Source organism: Neodiprion pinetum, chromosome 3 (genome assembly GCF_021155775.2).
Source record: "Neodiprion pinetum isolate iyNeoPine1 chromosome 3, iyNeoPine1.2, whole genome shotgun sequence".
In the NCBI taxonomy this organism is placed as follows: Eukaryota; Metazoa; Arthropoda; class Insecta; order Hymenoptera; family Diprionidae; genus Neodiprion; species Neodiprion pinetum.
In genome coordinates, this window is record NC_060234.1 from 1,479,046 (window position 1) to 1,497,481 (window position 18,436).

Consider the following 18,436-nt stretch of genomic DNA (forward strand, 5'->3'; position numbering starts at 1 on the left):
TTTCAATACTGACCTTGTATTTTTTTCTATAAATGTTTGAAACGACAAGAAAAAAAAAAAAAAAATCACGAATGAAAATTGTTTGGCACGAAAATTCTTCAATTCCTTATTGTTAACGCGACTGTAAAATTTTAATTTCTATGTCACGTGTCATCTGGGATCAGACCGCGAATTTTTTTCTTCGTTACACTTACGATTAGTCGTGTATTTTATGGGGTGCACCGTGAGACACACAGGGTAGGTGTATACATACGCTTGTATCGTAGGTATACCTATAAGCTCGGTGTCAGGCGCGCATTGCGCGCATAAAGTGGCATATGGGTGTCACGCCCACGGTGCATTGGATAGCTGAGAGAAGGCCTTATGTCAGGGAGCCAGCCCGAATAGTTTTTTTTTTTTTCTCCTTCGGTACGATCCCTTTGAAACGGGACACGGATGGACCCGTGCGCCTTTTTTGGGAGGGGGGGCATTATATACCACTGGCGGGAAAAGGTGCGTCGGGCCCCGAAGAGAAAGAGAGAAAGAGAGAAAGAGAGAGAGAGAGAGGGATTCCCCGGGGAATTACGAAAGTGCGACGCGATCCACGCGCTCGAAACAGAGAGAAAAGTTAAGGGAGGAGGGAGTCCGGCAAAGTCGAAAGTCAAAATTGACGGCACGACAAAAGTCGCCTATGCACCGTTGAACCCTGCACAATTGGGATTTGAGGGATCGACGGCGATGCTTTCGTTCGTAGAAGAGGATCCGTTTTGTACCTTCCTTTCTATGATCTATGATAGTTGCCTGGCTCTCGCCGATGTATCTATGTATACAATTACACCCTTACCTTATTCGGACAAATTGTCAAAATATACGAATTGTTTGGCCCGATTTGAAAACGGCCGATGCGCCGCCCACTTCACGCCCCGTGCAGTTCTTCTTCTTATACTCCTTGCGCCTTACCGTAAACCGATTTTTCGTCGCACTTTTCACTTCACGTTCGACCGTTTTTTTTTTTTTGCTATTTTCAGATTTGCCTCTTTTTTATTTTTTTTTATTTTCTTTTTTTTTTTTTACTCACATCGTCGGTCCTAAATAGAGAATTATTCAACAGCCCTCTCTTTCCGATCTGATACAAGTTCAGAGTTTATAGTTCGGGTTGTACTGAACAAGGGAGGAGTGATTGATCATTAAATAAACACCGCTATACATATATAAGCATTATTTATATGTAGTAACATAGTGTTTTATTGCATGTATACATAATATCACGTAAGGTATTTTTCGGTTTCTTATTACAATACTAATGTAGGTAATAATAATTATCATCGTCGATATAATGGTAATAATAATAGTAATAATAATAATAATAATAATAGCAATGATGATTATTATTATTTATTATTACATTAATCAATAGAAATATATTAAATCAATTATATCGTACATAAACTCGTTCGTTATAACAAATTATTACCACTATTATTCGCCATTCGTTAATATCTATTTTAGAAATTATTACATATAACTGTACAATAATATTGTTTGATTGCGTTATCATTTGCCAGTATACGATTGGCTGTAACGGTTATTGTACATACGTTTCAAATTTTTACCTCTGCAGTAATTTTCAAGCGCAGACTCGAAATGTTCGGACAATTTACTGACTGATAGTTTCTTTAATTTTTCAAGGATTATAAACGGCCGGAATTGTTTTTATCATTATATGCAAGCTCGTGCATGTATAATAGGCAGGTTATGTACAGTCTCGGCTTGAGGATATATATATATAAGTTCTCTTTTCTCCAGCTCGCGTCAAATCTAAATTGGTTTTTTTCTAAATCCTCTTACCGCGTGGAGAGATTATATCGGACACCGATCTTTGGGTGTGTCTTCCTTTGAATATATTCATGTTCTTCCCTTTGTTCATCATCGTCTAATACCTTTGAGGTAACAATAGTACCTTTAATATACAATGTTCGGATTATATTATATGTATAATATACATACTTTGTTTATTTAATTAACTTTAGACGGGCTCGCGTACAATATCGTACGTGTATAATAGAGGTAAATTAATCCGTCTCTTGGTAATGTGTTGTACCTAAAGCTTTCCACGCTGTAAATTCTCAGCGATTATAGAAAGACATTTTTTCAATCCCTGTTACGTTCAACTCGCTGCAAGCAGATAATCATTTTCGTCGTTGAATTTACCGCATTATAGGTTTACAAACAATTTTATTTCAGACTGTAGTTGACAAAAATTTCTGTCTATATCGTGCAACAAACGTCATTCTTTGCCAACATCTGCGTTCAGGATTATATACATTATAATGATCGTAATAATTGCGCAACAAATTTGATCGTACCAATTTTATTACATATTTTCGCGAGACGAGTTATCATTTATCGTAATATTTATTATATCGTCGCGGATGTAAATTTATTTTTTATTATTGTACCGGGATTTTTCTTTTTCTACAGTAATATATATATATATATAATTATAAGAAATTGTAGTATTGTCCCCCGAGATATGTACAAAGGTTATATACACGTACACATGATACTGTACGCACGATAATTTGAGAGTGTCTGTACAACGGAACAACGTCTTGCGTTAAAGGATTTGAATTTGTAAAATGAGAATAAAAAAAACCTATACACGATCGTACGATCGATTAATTGGCACAACGCTATTATTAATTGGCCATGATTCAATTATACGATAAGTCGGAAAGCTATAAATTATAATCGGCTTCTCAGTTATTCCTCTCCGCAGATTCAGTAGAAAAGCAACGCCGGTTCTGCTCCGAGGGATACGTCCGACCCTCGATCATTTTAGATAAAAGGTTTGCGTCTCGGCTGAGGGTCGGTAATATGTCGGTAAGGGAATCTCTCTCCAGAACCGGTATCGCTAGTCTACCGGATTGTAACAATACGAAGGAAAAAAATGGGATAACCGTGGTAGGTATACATCATTTTCTTTCTTCTTCCTTTGTGTCGAAATATCGGGAAAAAACGCACCTGTAACGTCGGTAACGACATTTTCCGCGACTACCTTGCCGACGGCTCGCCGTGTTGGCTGGCCGAAAAGACCCTGCGAAGTCCGCCGAGCGGTCCCCCCGGGGCCTGAATATTCGCGTTGAGGCAATTCGCGAGGCTCGGACCGAGGCCGCCGGCCGATCCCGGTGTCGCCGGCTGCGAACACTTCTCCATGTGATGATGGTGCGATCGGACGGCGAGTCGGCTGACGTGCACGGGGATCGGGACGACGATTCGGGGCCCGTTTCCGGCGTGCTGACCGGCCGAGTTCCGGCCCGCGGAACCTGCGCCGCTCGTCGTTAGGCCAGCCTTGACCCTCTTCCACTTTGCGCGCCGGTTCTGGAACCAAATTTTCACCTGGACCTCGGAGAGCTTCAGGGCGTGAGCAATGTGCGAACGTTCCGTAAGGCTGAGGTACTTTTTCGCGTGGAATTCACGCTCAAGCTCCAGCAGCTGTTCCGAGGTGAACGCCGTTCTTCGACGCCGCGCTTTGCTGCCGCTTCCGCCGCCTCCCCCCGATCCTCCGCTTCCGCTTCCTCGCTCTCCGGAACCGTTTCCTCCAACCTCGTTTCCCATTGAATCGTCCTCGCTATCCGCCGACACTCGGCCGCTCTCCGATTCTGCAATTTCAATTCAGAGGCTCGGGGGTAAAATAAATTTGCATTGCCCGTCGACGGTGTAGAAGGAGGAAAAAATATCGAATCTTCGATTGAACGCTGATCTAATTAGTATAGAATTATTTATTAAATCGTGACGAATTCTGACGACTCTATATTTTGGCATTTTATACTTTGACATTTCTATTCTTTTACTTCGCCTTACTTTGATTTTCCACATTTTTAAACTCTGTGAATTAAGTTTTCGCTTGGTAAAAATATTCGATATCGTGGTCGTTCTGTTTCTTGATCTTTCTATATTTTTACCTCTACCGCAATTCAGACACATACATCGTTCGACATCTTTTTTTATAGATTATATTTTCGGGGATCGGATTGTTGGATCCTTGTAGAGTTATTGTGGAGTTTTACAAGAGGTTTCAGTATACGTGAAAAGAAACAAATTTCAGAAACCTAAAGCATGAAACCGTCAGAATAAATAGAACAATAGCCAGGCTCAACACGGCGTGGATTGTATATTTTACAACGTTGAAAATGGCGCGCCGTCTTCGACTAATAAACAAAAATTATACGGCGTGGATTACTGTGTAGAAAAAGCTTTTTGCAGATCGAATCGTGAATTAAAAGTCGGATAGTTTCGGATTGACAATGTCAGGTGTAGTGTGGGACTGACGGTAATTTATTATGATCTGTGAAAAAAAAAAAATGTAGCGTAACTCTCACCATATTCGAATTTTCCTGCTTGATTGTCTACATTATCAAATTTTCTGACATCGTGATTCGTATATATTACAACGTACCAGTTTATCCTTTTCAACTCCACAGTCCAAAACCGTAATAATAATTCTACGATATCGAAGAATAATATAATCACAGACAGTACGATTAATTTGATTTCTTCGCATGATTCATTTGCGAGAAAATTAGGCCCAATTGCTTTTCGAGAATCATTTCCTTCGGCGTGACGCTTCGATCCTTCGCGATAAATGATAGTCAATGAAATTCAAGTATCAATTTGCCGGACTACCGTTTTATCGACGTTCGATTTCATCACGTCGGTGATCCTCGCTTTTATACACAGGGGCGAGTGGCTTTTTTTTCTTTTTTCTTTTTTTTTTCTCCTGTTTTTTCTACGCCCCTTCGCCGCCTGACCCCCGGCATGATAAAGTTTAGTCTAATTTTCCCTACGACGGTCTCCTCTATTCATTGGTCTGCCCCACGTGGCCGACACGGTAAAGGCGGGTCGTTATATCCTCTGGTAAAAAGCAAAGGAATTCAAGAAAAAAAAATAAACAATCCCCTCGTACGATCAAGTCCGCGTTCTTGTCCACGCGTACCATCCTCTGGTGCATCTTTTCGTGTATGAATTTGGCGAAAAGTTGACGCGTCGAACCAGCTATCGGTGTTACAAATTTGTTATTATACGTGTTAACGTATAGTTAAAGTTAGCAACGTTACGCCGCACGTACGAAATTCGAAAGCACGGATTCTTTTACCGAGCCTCCGTCACGTTAACGTTACCAATTTCAACCTCGTTTATTTTAGCTTCTGCATGAAAATTGGAGAAGCCGTTAAGTCCTCGACGATAGTTCTGATAAGTTTCTCTCTCCTCGCGTGTTTCAGGGATCTACCGTGAGACACTTGCCGTTTAAGCTCGAATTCAAGGTAAGAGGCAAGCAACTCGAAGTCTCCTCTCGTATATGAGACATTTTTTTGTACGCCTACTAAGATTGACGACATCCCTGATCGGTTATGCAGGCACTAGCATTATCGGTCCGCATTAACAGCTACTTTATTACACTTGTGCTTTGTCATATGCGAATCGCATACCTATACAACTCAGCTATCCTACGGTCACGTAATTATAATTAAATACGCTTATAGCTTCATGAGAGTATTTATCCCCCTCCCACGTCGCAACGGCCGACAATTGAATCGTTGCCTATATGCAGTACGTGTTGCAGTTATATCGTCTGGAGTCGCGGTGTTTATGTAATGACAATCATTTCGTGCGCGCTCCGCGTCCGAGGGGATTGAAAATATATTTTTATCGAGCCGATCGTGGATTCGGTGAAACTTGAAATTTTGTATAAAATTAAAATTGTCAGTTTGAAAGTTGTTATCTCGGTTAGGTTTACGTACGTAATAATATGTGTATCGATTTCGACGTTGACGTATATATATTCAAATATCGAAGTTGACGGTAGGTACCTACATCGTGCGCGAAAATGTGAAAACACTCAAATACGTTTTCATTTGAAGCAGAAATAAAGAGACGGCATTAATTTTACGAATTTAATAAAATGATATCGTAGAATTCGGGGCATATATTTATTGTAGTTTCGTCACTTTTTCCTTAAATCTTGTACGATGAACACGAAGGATAGTAAAAAAAAAAAAAAAAACGAGAAGATGACGGGCAAAGCCCTGTCGAAACGTCGTCAAAAAATGAAGAAACATTTTTGAGTTCGTTACTGACCTTCCCCGACGAAACACAAAGTTGTATACGTAGAGGGGTTAACTTTATCGAAAATAAATTATTCCTTCAATTTTCACGATTTTCTTCGAATAAATTTATTTTTTAACAATAATAATTTTCATCCCATCACGACAATTACTCTCGAGTATTGAAAATCTCTTGGCGCGCTGTCAGAAACAGCGAAAAAAAGGGCAAAGAATTGCGTCTTCCAAGTTGTCTATAAATATACAAAAAATGGACGTAAAATCGGCGGTAAGAATACTCACCGCTATGGCTCAAAGATGGTTAATTAAGCCCTTTTTCGACTTCGATATTCGGTGATATATACGTCAACGTCGAAATCGACCATCCGGGCAACCCCGTTGTGGCATCGAATTAGTCGTCCAGCCCCCCCCACCTCCTCCACCTTGACCCCTCGCGATCGGGACGATGCGATAATCGATAGGCACAAATACCGACGTGGAAAGGGAGGAGGAGGAGGGCCTCTTTATACGTACCCGGCGCTTTGCCATCGCCCGCCGCGTTGCGTGCGTGTGCCTAGGAGCAAAGAGCTTCGGCTATATGTGTAATAATATTAGCCCTGTGCATCGCGCAAGTATCAAGCAGTTGGCGCGCTTTGGTATATCATAAATGAATGATAGGTTCTCAGAACGATTCCGACATTGAATACAAAATAGTTGCGGCAACGGCGGCGGGACATCAATTGCAGCCGGTCGGTAAGAGACGACACCGGCCGTTTCGTTTCGTTTCGTTTCGTTTCGTTTCGTTTCGTTTACGTTTCGTTTCTCGACGTGAAGCTGTTCGCAGGCGTCGCGTCGTATGTATACCTTACGTACCTTTCTCCCTTCGAATGACAATATCTCACTCACACCGACGGTAGTACCCCGAAAATACGTGACCGATGATCAACGTCTTATAATCCCTGATCGTGTAACACTTTCTTTCTTTTCTTCTTTTCACTTATTTCTCTTTTTATTCATCACCCTTATTCATTTCGATTTTAATTTGCATTAATACCTTACCCTCGTAGGCGTCAGCTTGAGTAATCATGAGGTTGACGATGCATGTTCAGAAAAAATCGTGACTCGAACCCTTTAGGATTTTTTGAAATTTAGATGGTAAATAAGTAATGAGAGAGAAAATGTGTAGTTATTTTGAAAAGTGAAAACTACTTGAAAGTCGTTTTAAAATTTTACAATAATAATTTTTTTTTTTTTTTTTCACGATGTTTCGTTACGATAACGTTACCAACTTCAGCCTTCAGCGAAGGAATCATTTTTTCCTAACGTAGATCTTTCGCTCTCGTTGATTAATTATTGTCGGTGTCAGGCATGTTGTACAGATCTACTTGAATCTCGAGTTGTCGGGTCGGGTATCGATAGTTGAATACTCCGTGAAATTTCGTAACTATCGAATTATACGGATGCAGATTTCTTTTTTTTACTTTACTTTACACGTCAAGATCTTCAGACTTTCACCCTATCTCTCTCTCTCTCTCTCTCTCACTCTTTGACCCCTGTCATACTCCGCGCGCTTTCGAAATTTTGTAAATCCATCGTACCTTTGTTACCTTTGTTTTCGTCTATTGATCGTCGTTATTCAAGCATGTATTACTTGTCTATCCATTGTTTCGTCTATAATTACAATTACATACTTATATGTTCTTTCCTTTGCCTCAAGACCCGGAATCAGGTTACGGTCTAAACAAACGTTATCTATCCATCTACCCTTCCGCAGAATTGAACGACGACGTCGGCTTAAGATATCGAAGGTATTCCTTACAATTTCAAGTCCCGATACATAAAAGTCAACGATTTCGAAGACGGTCCTAAATTCTGCCGTAATTAATATCGTTGTCAGTTGTCCGCACGCGTCTCTTGCATCAGGCGAATTTCCACGTCTCGATCGAAGGTCATCAAACCCTCTGCAAGGGCTTCGTTGCATTCCAAGGCGATGCGTCGTCGGCCGGTTAGTTACGCCTCCGTATACCTATGCACGCGTACGGTCAGCTGGTTATTTGGGCGGTTAGACCGCAAGCTGCTGCAGCGTGTGTGCAGGCATGCTGGTTGTGGGTGTAGGTACGGGTACATGCACCCGTGCTTCATTCACCATTTAAATTGTTTATGCTTCCGGTTGTAGATGATGACGTTTAGCCACCTAGGTGCGCACAGTTTCCTACACTTACTATAGACAATATATGTCGTGCAGCTTTTCCCGTATGTCCGTTCGGTCGTCGTCGATTATTTCGAGTTACGCGTTGTTTTTCTCGAGAGAGAAATAACGAGATGTGTCGATGCGTCGATTGGTTTTTCAATTCGTGATAATTCGCATGCACGAATGAGTGTTGGGCAAATTATTAAAAATTGACCGAAAACGTGAGAATTGATTGAGAAATAAATGAGTTATGGAAAGTTGAGTCAGGTTCGTTTGAATTAGGTCGGATTCAGGCCAGTTTTATTCCGTTTGCAGAGAAAAAGAAAGTTGTATGAAAGTTAAGAAATCAAGTTGCATTGAATAAATTAATGAGAATTGACAGGAAATACAAATGAGTGAATCGAAATTTTTTCAAATCACTTAAATTGGAGCGATTTATCGAAGAAAAAAAAAAATTGAAATTCATTAATTGAAATTAGGTATAATTGTAGGTTGAATTAAAGAAATTTATTTGAATTAAAAACATTAATTTGAAGTTTAAAAAATTAGAATTGAATTACATGACTTAATCGAAATCAATTGAACTCAAGAACTTACTCTGCCGCTAAAATTTTTATTCATAGCTGGTTCGTTGCACAGAAGGTCGAATTTTCAAATTATCGGCAGGTAAAATCGTCACGTTGAATTCTGTAAATATTGAATTTTTGGAGTCGCTAAAAACGAATCTGACATAAAAATTACTGAATTCAAAATAGCGGATCCAGCATGACGGACTGAAAATATAAAAATTGATCCGATTCGTTTGAAATTTGTTACTCGGGGTCGCTGCAAAACGAATCCGACCTCAGAAATGTGTAATTTCAAAATTCAAAAATGTATGCCTCGAAGAGTTAAGTAACTCCTGTATCTAAAATTCCCGGAATGTATGCGTGTACACTTTTCTAACACCTAAGTGAAAATCTCCCGAATTTCAGGCACATGCAATTGTAATTGTAATTACAATCGCGTCCCTTTGAACATCGCGCCGTCGCTTATAACAATTACACCGTACCTACATTATTATACGAGTATCTAACGCCGATCCGTAGCTGAGCTTATAAGGTTCTGCATCGGCAGTTAAATTACGCGCTGTATGTATAAGACGTCGATGTATAATTATTCAGTTGCTTACAGTCGGGCGCCAATCCATAATTGCATTTTAATTGCGATTGATTAACCGACTGCCAATCGTGAACACAGACATCTAATATAAGATTCTAATTCGCGATTAACATTGTTTAATCGAATTGTACAGGTAAATTTTTTGTCGAGAAACTATTCAAAAATCAATTGTCGGTTGTACCGATAATGACGTGATTATTAAGGGGACTTCAGCGTCGAAGAATCATCTTCTTCATTTCATTTTTTTTCTGCGTTTTTACACGATTTGTTAAAAACTGATCTTCCGATCGACTTGAAATTTAAACAGCATCTTCGTTACCGTGCGTTATTTTCGGGCCATGCTCGGAAATTGTCGCGATAATTTTAGTATCTCGATTATTAATCAGCAGAGCTTCAAATTGTGGTAAAAAATCTAATGTTCTTACGAATATGGTCTAATTTTATTATAATAAATTTAAATACCAAATATAGAGTCATAGAAATTGACATTGACAATTTATACTTCTACGTATACAACACATATGCAATATATTTTTATTACCAAAAAATTTTATCGCCTGTTTCAACCGTTGAACTCTCGACTCGACGAAACATGAATCAAAACAATCTCAATTTGTTTCGATACAAAAATTTCATATATTTGAAACAAGTTGAATGAAATTTTTAGTAATCTCAATCACACATTTTCTTGATCAAAAAGTCACATTATCGGTAGGAACTCGTTCCGTGTTATCTCGAATTCATAACAAGCACGGATCATTCAAAGGCTTGATTCAATTCTCTAATCAAGTCACCGCAAGTATTTCGACCGACAAAGGTATTTCATTGACTCAAGCAAGTGGTATATATTGACTCTAGAGGATTTACGAATATCACTTGACTCGAAAAATCCCCCCCCCCCCCCCCCTCCCAAGCATATCGATGATCGGACGAACTCGATTCTCTCCGTGGAATCGCGCGATCAGCGTGAAAGCTAATCGAAATTACGTAGGCAGAACTCGAAGGACTCGATGATCGGCTTACCGAGCTGGGACTTTGAGAGGTCGTGGACCGGGGATGCCGGGGAAAGGCTCCTGTCATCCTCGCTCTCGTCGGTCAGGACTCGTCCCGGTTGATTGACGTGTTGACTAGGAAATCCACCTCCGGCCTGCAGATGGTTCAGGCTCAGGTTCAGATTGGCCAGCTGCTGGCTCTGGTGGCTCGGCTGGGAGGAAAATGTTGTCCCCGTAAGGTGCGGCGGCAATCCTATCGAACTCCCCGAGGCTCCGCCGCCGTACATTCGCATCGGCAGCCAAGCGCCGTACAAACTCAACGGCATCGCGAATCCTGGTTGCGGGATAAAGCAATCGTCAATTCGCGGTCGAGTGTCGATTTTTTTTTTTTTTTCTTTCTCGAATTGTATCGCAACGAAGTCGCGAGTTGGGTGAGGAAAACTATAACGGATTGCATGCAATTGCAATTGCAATCAAATGCAAAATGCAATTTCAATGACGGAAGTATAGGATGATTGGCTGTTTTTTCTCTGGACGGTTTGAATTGTGATTGTTAATTTCAATTGTTGCGATTGTAAATAAAGCAATTACAGTTTTTTGGGAGCACCCCCCGCAAAGGGCCGAAACGTTAATGAAACACCGATAAAACATTACTGGAATAGTGGAACGGCTGGACCAACCCTCCGGATTTTATACCTATAACACCCTTTTAAAAATTTCTCTACGGAACTTCTTACACCGTATCGAAAGTTTCATCCGTCGTACGTTTAATGTTTGTTCAATTTTCAGATACTGTAGATTTTTACTACACAATTTAGTACAAGTTCAAGTTACGTTTTTTTTTTCTTTTTCGTTGTCTTTTCCTTACAAATTTTGGTCAAATAAATAACTTACACTGTAAATTTACGACGAATACCTAAAATCTAAGCAAATTCAAGAAACCTAATTTCGTAAATCGCCAAATCTCTTGTCGTGAATTGACAATAATTTTCAACAGCGTATTTCCTTATCGTTTCACCAAAATCGATCGATCGATCGAATTACCTGGCAGGGCGTTCGTGGCCGTCGCGAGGCAGTGCTGCTGATACATGATTTCCCTTTCTCTGCCCTCGAGGTCCTCCTGATTACCCGATCGATTAATCGCAACGCCGCCGTTGCTCTCCGATCCGCCTCGGTTTTTAATCTGACAAATACCGCCCCCGACGCTCTGATCCAGATCACTTTTACAGTAATTATTGCCGATCAGGCTCTCGATCGTAAAAGGTCTCGGTACCGGCCTTATTCGCGCCGGTTCGACGGACTCGATCTCGTCGCTAGCCGAGCCGACGTCCAGCTCGGTTTCCTCCATTTCTGATTATCTCACACTCCCCTCCCACCCCTCCCGCCCCTGGCCCCCCAGCCTCAAAGAATTCGATGAGAATTAACACGTTCCCGTACGATTCTCACTGTCTCGTCTCACCCTTTTCTTGGTTGTTTCGTTTTGTTTTTTTATTTTATTTATTTTTTCTCTCGCTCCTTTTCGTCAAAAATTCTTTTCACTGCCGCACGTTCGTCGATCGGTATAAATTATATCGCCGCGGTAGATGGTGTTCAAAAAAACACGTATCGCGATGATTGAATTATAATCATCGTTCGAGTTTATTTCACACCGCATTCACAATTTTTTGTATAATATACGTCGACAGTTTTATTCCTCGATTTTATTCTCAGGCTTATACGGTTGCAGTTTACTTTTCTTTTTTTTTTTCTTTTTTTTTTTCTACCGTACCTAATGTAATCAATTGTTATTTAACGAGCAATTTCATCATGTTTCACCCACCCTCCCCCCCCCCCACCCCGCACACAGTTCAACTCGCGCGGTGTCAACAATATTCGCACACTGAAATCTTCGGCACAACAATTTCAGATGTTAATTCATCTCACCGTCCGCACTGTAATTGCGCGTGTATAAATTTTCGTAAAAACGTTCATTTCCATGTTTCCGACACTACCACGCACTCGATCACGTCAGTTCCGCACACTGCATAATACGAGACAAATAATTCATAATATGCGTATTGTTACAGTTACCATCGAACGATCACGATACACGATAAAATATAATTTCATTTTAGTAACTAGAGGCTTTATATCCGCCGGTGTTTCTATTTTCGAATTTCCTTTTCTTCTCTCCAAATTTAGCCAGTTTTTTTTCTAGGTTATTTTATCGCTTCGTTTGCACACATGCACGTATACACACGCACGCACACACACGCGCACACCGCACGCGTCACAAACGGAATTGATAAAGAGGATAATCGGCGTATCGTCGGTTCCCGGGATTATCGCATCTTTGGCGAATTAACGCCGCCGCAGCAACTCGACTCGACGCAAGGTTTACGGCAAACTGCACCGGCTTTCGTTACACGCTTTTAAATCCGTTTCTTTTCCACCTCCTCCTCCCCCCCCCCGTAAAGAATTTTTCCCTCCACCGCGAAACCCCCTCTAATTTAGTCTCTCGGTCGTGTGGGCGTCGCTCTGATCGATAACGGAGTCCCGGGATTCGTCGGAAAGCAGCCAATCCGTATGACGGAAAGTTTTACCCCCACCCAGAAGTCGCCATCTTTATAAATCGCCGACCACTCTTGTCACTATCTCTCCCACTCCACGATAATCGTATCGTTCAACTATGCGGGCTACAAATTCCTGTCGATGTACGCAAGGCGTAATTATAGGCTCGTTTTATACGTCACGTGTATAAAGAAATCATCCCCCTACGATCGTCTATATTTTTCGAACGTAATACATATAACGAATGCCTGGCAATTATTTGGCGCCGTTTGCTGTACGAGGGTTCGTTCCACGGTCTATATTTATAGGTTGTGTTGTACGGTATTGATTTTGAATCACTTGCAATCACTTTGGCAATTATTGCGACGATATTCGCTTGTGGGAGTAAATTTTTGCTGACGGAAAAAGAAGAGACCGCAATTTTTTAAAGTAAAAAAAAAAAAAAAAAAAAAAATAATAACAATTTGTTTCGGGGTTTCGGATTTGTAAAGCTTCGTTGGATAATATTGTGTTATATGGATTTGTTGGGTTCGGGTTGGCGATAAATTGCAGAAATTGAATTTTTAAAGGAGGGAAAATCTAACTTATAAAGGTAGAATTTTAAAATGTAGGAAATCTTGCGATACATGAATGCCAAAATGTAGAAAGGTTAGAGCGGCGGAGAAAGCCGAATGTTCTGAATCTGACGATTCCGTGGTTTTACTTTTCATACTCAATTTTTTTTTTATATTTCACTTTTCTAGAGGTATTTTGAAATTCTGTATGAATTAGATTTTGATATCTTTGAAAATTCGATCTCACGACCCTTCTAGTTTTTTGTTTTTTCTCCATTTTTTCCCTCTAAAACAGCCCCATCGGTTTATATTTTCATCACTAAATTACAACGTTACAATGAAAACCATAAATGTAGTATATGGGGAATTCCATCCAAACCCAACCGACCACTGACCCTCGCAATTTCCGATTTTGTTTAATACAAGGTCTGAAACGGTACCCTTAATTTTGAAAATTTTTTTACTCGACAGGTCAATTATTTATATATATTGATTTATACTCAAAACTTAAATTTTTCACGCCGATTATTTATAGACCGGTTTCATCGATAATCTAGCACTCGGATAAAAAAAAAAATGTTTCAGACCTGGGAGAGTTGTAGAATATTTTGGATAAAATCGCGTTGCATTTGCATACAACACGCCATGGAACTACTCCTTGTACGTATAATAGAAATTATCGTCTCATTTCTTCGCATTTTGGTATACGGTATTAGATACAACGCACTGTATACAACGATACATAACATACCAATACAGGTACAGGTAAACGCATGTCGCGCTCCGTTCTTTGTCGCACCGCGGGACCTTTTTCGAATAACTGCAGACCCCGGTATTAAATAGAGATTAGCAATTACATTACACAGTTTCGCTTCGCGTTCCTGCTTCCGTCGAGGATACACGGGCCATGTGCAGTTGCACATATAATAGATGGATAAATTTACGAGAGATCGGACGATGCTACGCTTACGGGTATCCTATACGTACAACATAGTATCCTATGTATGCAATACGCCTCTTGACGATTTCCCGAACTAGCAGCAGCCGCAGTTTCACGTCGCTCGATATAATGGGAAACACATTGCCCCTGCCGCGTGTATATATATATATATATAGAACATCCTCTTTCGCGACTCGTTAACTACGACGCTGCAAGGTGTAGGCGTGTTATACGTGCAACGACGATCACCTAGCGTAATTTTTTCTTTTTTTTTTTTTTTTTTCTTTCATCTTTTATATATACACGAAACCGCAACAATACCTCGTTAGCGTAGGTATATATAACTAGGTATAATTCAACGACGATCTGTCAGCACATTATGCCAGTGTTTCAACGGAAATTATTATCATATTTACGAACGTGTTTTGTCACGTATGTATATCTGTTTCTTTTTCGTGTTCCTTTCTCTACGGTTGTCGTTTATCTTTCGATTCGAACATATACGTATGCATCGTGTATGTGAATATTATTGTGCAGTGTAACGACAAAGTATAAGAACGATTCGACAAATTTTTATTACTAACTATTGTCTGAAAATCTTGTTTTTTTTTTTTTTTTTTATTCTACGAGTTTCACGAGATATACTGGATATTAAATAATTGTCAAGTATTAGGTATATGAAAGTAGGGGTGGTAAATTTTTACCGACAAATCGATTGCCGATATTTATTTCGTAGAATTATTCTCACGTTGCGAGCAAAAATGCGAATTTTGAGAGAGAAAAGAAAAACAAAAAAAAAAAAAAAACCATCAATTTCTGAAACATTTGCAAAACGTCTGAAAATCTTTTAAAAAATGTTTCTTTACTCATATGAACGCACGTCAAGTCAATATTTGCATATTCTAAACGGTGAACGGGTTAGTACTCGATATTTTAGTAAAAGAAACGATGAAAGAAATATTTACCATACAGGCGTATGGGAATAAATAAATTTTTTCTTTCTTTTTTTTTCTTTATTCATCCGTGATTGTTGCACCAGCTAATTCACGTACATTCAACTGACGCCACGTGGCGTAAGAGAGAGAGGGTGAACATTAAGTTACACACACACACGCACACACATATATATATAGAGTAGTCATCTGTGATATAATTGCACGTAGAGCGAAGCAATTAGTCGGAGTCGCAAAGCCAATCACTGTCGCGTTATTTCGGCAGCTCGTTACACACGGTTTAATTAGACTCTCGTTAGTTTGTACTTTATAAGTCGACCGTGCTGCTGCTGCTGCTGCTGCTGATGATGTCTTATTATACCTACGTATATGCGCGTAATCTACCAGATACGAGACGACGAGTTACGGCGCTAGTCGCGAGGAGAAGTCGTTGAATGCCTGCCAAAAATTTGTAAATCACTGTCATTATACACATCACGGAAAATTAGTGATATATTTATAGAGACGTTTAACAAACGGTTTGAAATAATTGCTGAATTTATCGTATCGGTGGATATTTTCAACACCTTTATACCTATAAACTATAATTAATTTATTCCGGTTGATTATACCTGGTTGTAATGTGAAAATTAATTCATCATCGATAATTGTATATTGATATATTTGTTAACGTGGGTACCTGCTTGTTATTTTTGGCAAGAGTTTCTTTTCCCACGATTTTCAAACGATTCAACAGCGTCGTATCGTAAGTTATGTATTTATAAGATGCGAATCACATTTCAAGGAAATTGGGCGGCCGTTCGGTATTCAAGAATATACGACGTGCGAATTGCATCGTCGACTCAACCCGCGTTGCAACCGCAGTACGAAATACGAAATGCGAAATACACGTAGGTACACGTATGAGGAAAACATCGATCGCAGAGAAGACGTAATTCTGAGAGTCGCTTCGGTTCACCGAACGTAATTCACGGCTTGTCGCAACGTCCCGTCGATTAAGTAAATCGCGCGAAAGTTTCGCCCGCGTGCATCAGTTTTATTTATCGAATAAAATATACCGAACTCTCTCTCCGTAACAATTTCACCGCTTCGTTTAACCTCTGTAACAAGGTAAAACGACTGTGTAATGCAGAAATTACGATGGCACGGGTCGGGATCTGTAAATCCCGTTCGATTTTGGCGATAGTTCCCAAAAAGCGGGAAGTTACGCAGAGTGACGGTTTTTTTACCATTACCACGACTCGCGGACCTTGTATACCGACCGACTTCGGCGACAGCCCCGATAGCGGGAAGTTACGGAGAGTTTTGGTTCGAGCCCGTTTCCTCGGCTTCGAAGAAAAATCGAGTGGTTCGTGGGGCGGCTGGGTGGTCGAATGTAATGAATAACGAGTAACAAGGGAGCAGAACCGACGCGGCTGCACCCGCGAGGACGTAAAACGTCTCTTTTCTCGGCTCATAAAGTAGCAGGCAATTAAAAGCACGCCGACGACGTTTTCCGAGTATAACCACGCTCCGGGGTTAAAGGCGGGACAAAAAGCCCTCCTTTGGGAAGAGAGAAAAATCACGATCCATGTGTCGTACGCACCTAACCGAGAAGATGCAGCTTGCTTATCTTCACACGTGCGTAACGCTTAAATATCGCCCTCGCTGCTCGGATCGACGCCTCTTGGTTTCGGTTTATTATTTTTACCATTATCGTTGTTATTGTTAATCGTTATTTTTATTGTCACAGCTTCAACGCGCTTGACGAATCAGTCACGAGCGAAATAATTTCACCGCGTACGTAAGCGGATGATTTATTATTGCAGTTTTACCGCAGCCGTGGAAACGTTGCATATTTTTGCGGATTTGAAAAAAAAAAAAATTTAAGACGCGTACGGTAACGTGTGTTGTAAAATGTTGCGTGAAAAAATTGCTGTCAACTTTACCGATTATTTACATCGTTGAATTTGAATTATTTTTCGCACCGAGTAGATTGATAATATACGGATACAGATATAAATGCGTATCGTACAACCCTTTTTCATCGTTAAGTATACACGAACTACAAAGCGATCGATACAGAAGGTTGCAACCTACCATTTTTTTCTTTCTTTTGTTGCACACGTTCTCAAAACCGTTGAAACGCATGGATGTATCGAAATGTTTAAAAATTTTGTAATCTAGGAAAAAAAGTTCCCGAAGATAAAAAACAAAAGGTCGTAACCGTGAATATTTGTCGAGTAATTAAAATTTGGTGTAAAAATATTTTGACAATCGATCGACAAAGTTTATAAATCGTCTTCGTCGACGTTTGAAAATAAGTTTTGCTCACAGTGGGAAAATTTTTCGACATATTTTTGTAATCCTTGTACGGAATTTTCGTGAAAAATAGCGTGCAGAAATATTTAACGTCCGAGCATTCGTCGGCCACGATTCTACGCGCATCCTACCTACTGCGGATTTTCTCTTTTTACGAAACTCGCGACTATCGCGCCTCGTTTGCCGCACGCAATTCGCGTACATATGTATAAATACATATGTTTATATATAACACGTAGCGTACTCTCTTTGAATGGATTGACCAATTTGTTAAGTCGCCACTCGGATTCTCAACACGCTTTTCCGTCGGTATATTTGTAAGGGGTTTCGAAGTTCTTAAACGCGCGTTATTTTCATCAGCATAAAATTCTCATTTTTCATTTGTCGGATTAAATTTAGTTTTTGTTAAATAAAGAACAACTCTTCGAATCGCAAAAAGATATCGCACGTACAGGGTGTCTCGTTGTTGAAGAACATACTGAAATATATCGCAAACTGCGCATTAAATAGAAAAATGTTGTCGAAATGTCGAAAACGAAAACCAAAACACGACTGGGACTAAAACTTACTCACTCTTCGATGATAAATAAGAAAATACAATAAAAAATAGGAGGTTCGGTACGAAAAACAAAAGTCGGGCCTCAATGGACCCAGCAGTAGGTCCCAGACCCAAAAACTGGGATGCTCAACCGATGAGCCCGTCCTTCGTACGAA

The 18,436-nt window shown here is 40.1% G+C and overlaps 1 protein-coding gene across 1 annotated transcript; it reads right to left on the minus strand.

Annotated features, from left to right (window-relative positions):
• Positions 1-1,120: 1,120 nt before the first annotated feature.
• Positions 1,121-11,772, minus strand: LOC124214868 (homeobox protein GBX-1). The gene is made up of 3 exons (XM_046617597.2): positions 11,469-11,772; positions 10,456-10,758; positions 1,121-3,641 (listed from the first exon to the last, which is right to left on the minus strand). Exons 1-3 carry the CDS (start codon positions 11,770-11,772, stop codon positions 3,034-3,036), a joined length of 1,215 nt encoding a protein of 404 aa, XP_046473553.1. The 3' UTR covers positions 1,121-3,033.
• Between the last annotated feature and the right edge of the window lie 6,664 nt (positions 11,773-18,436).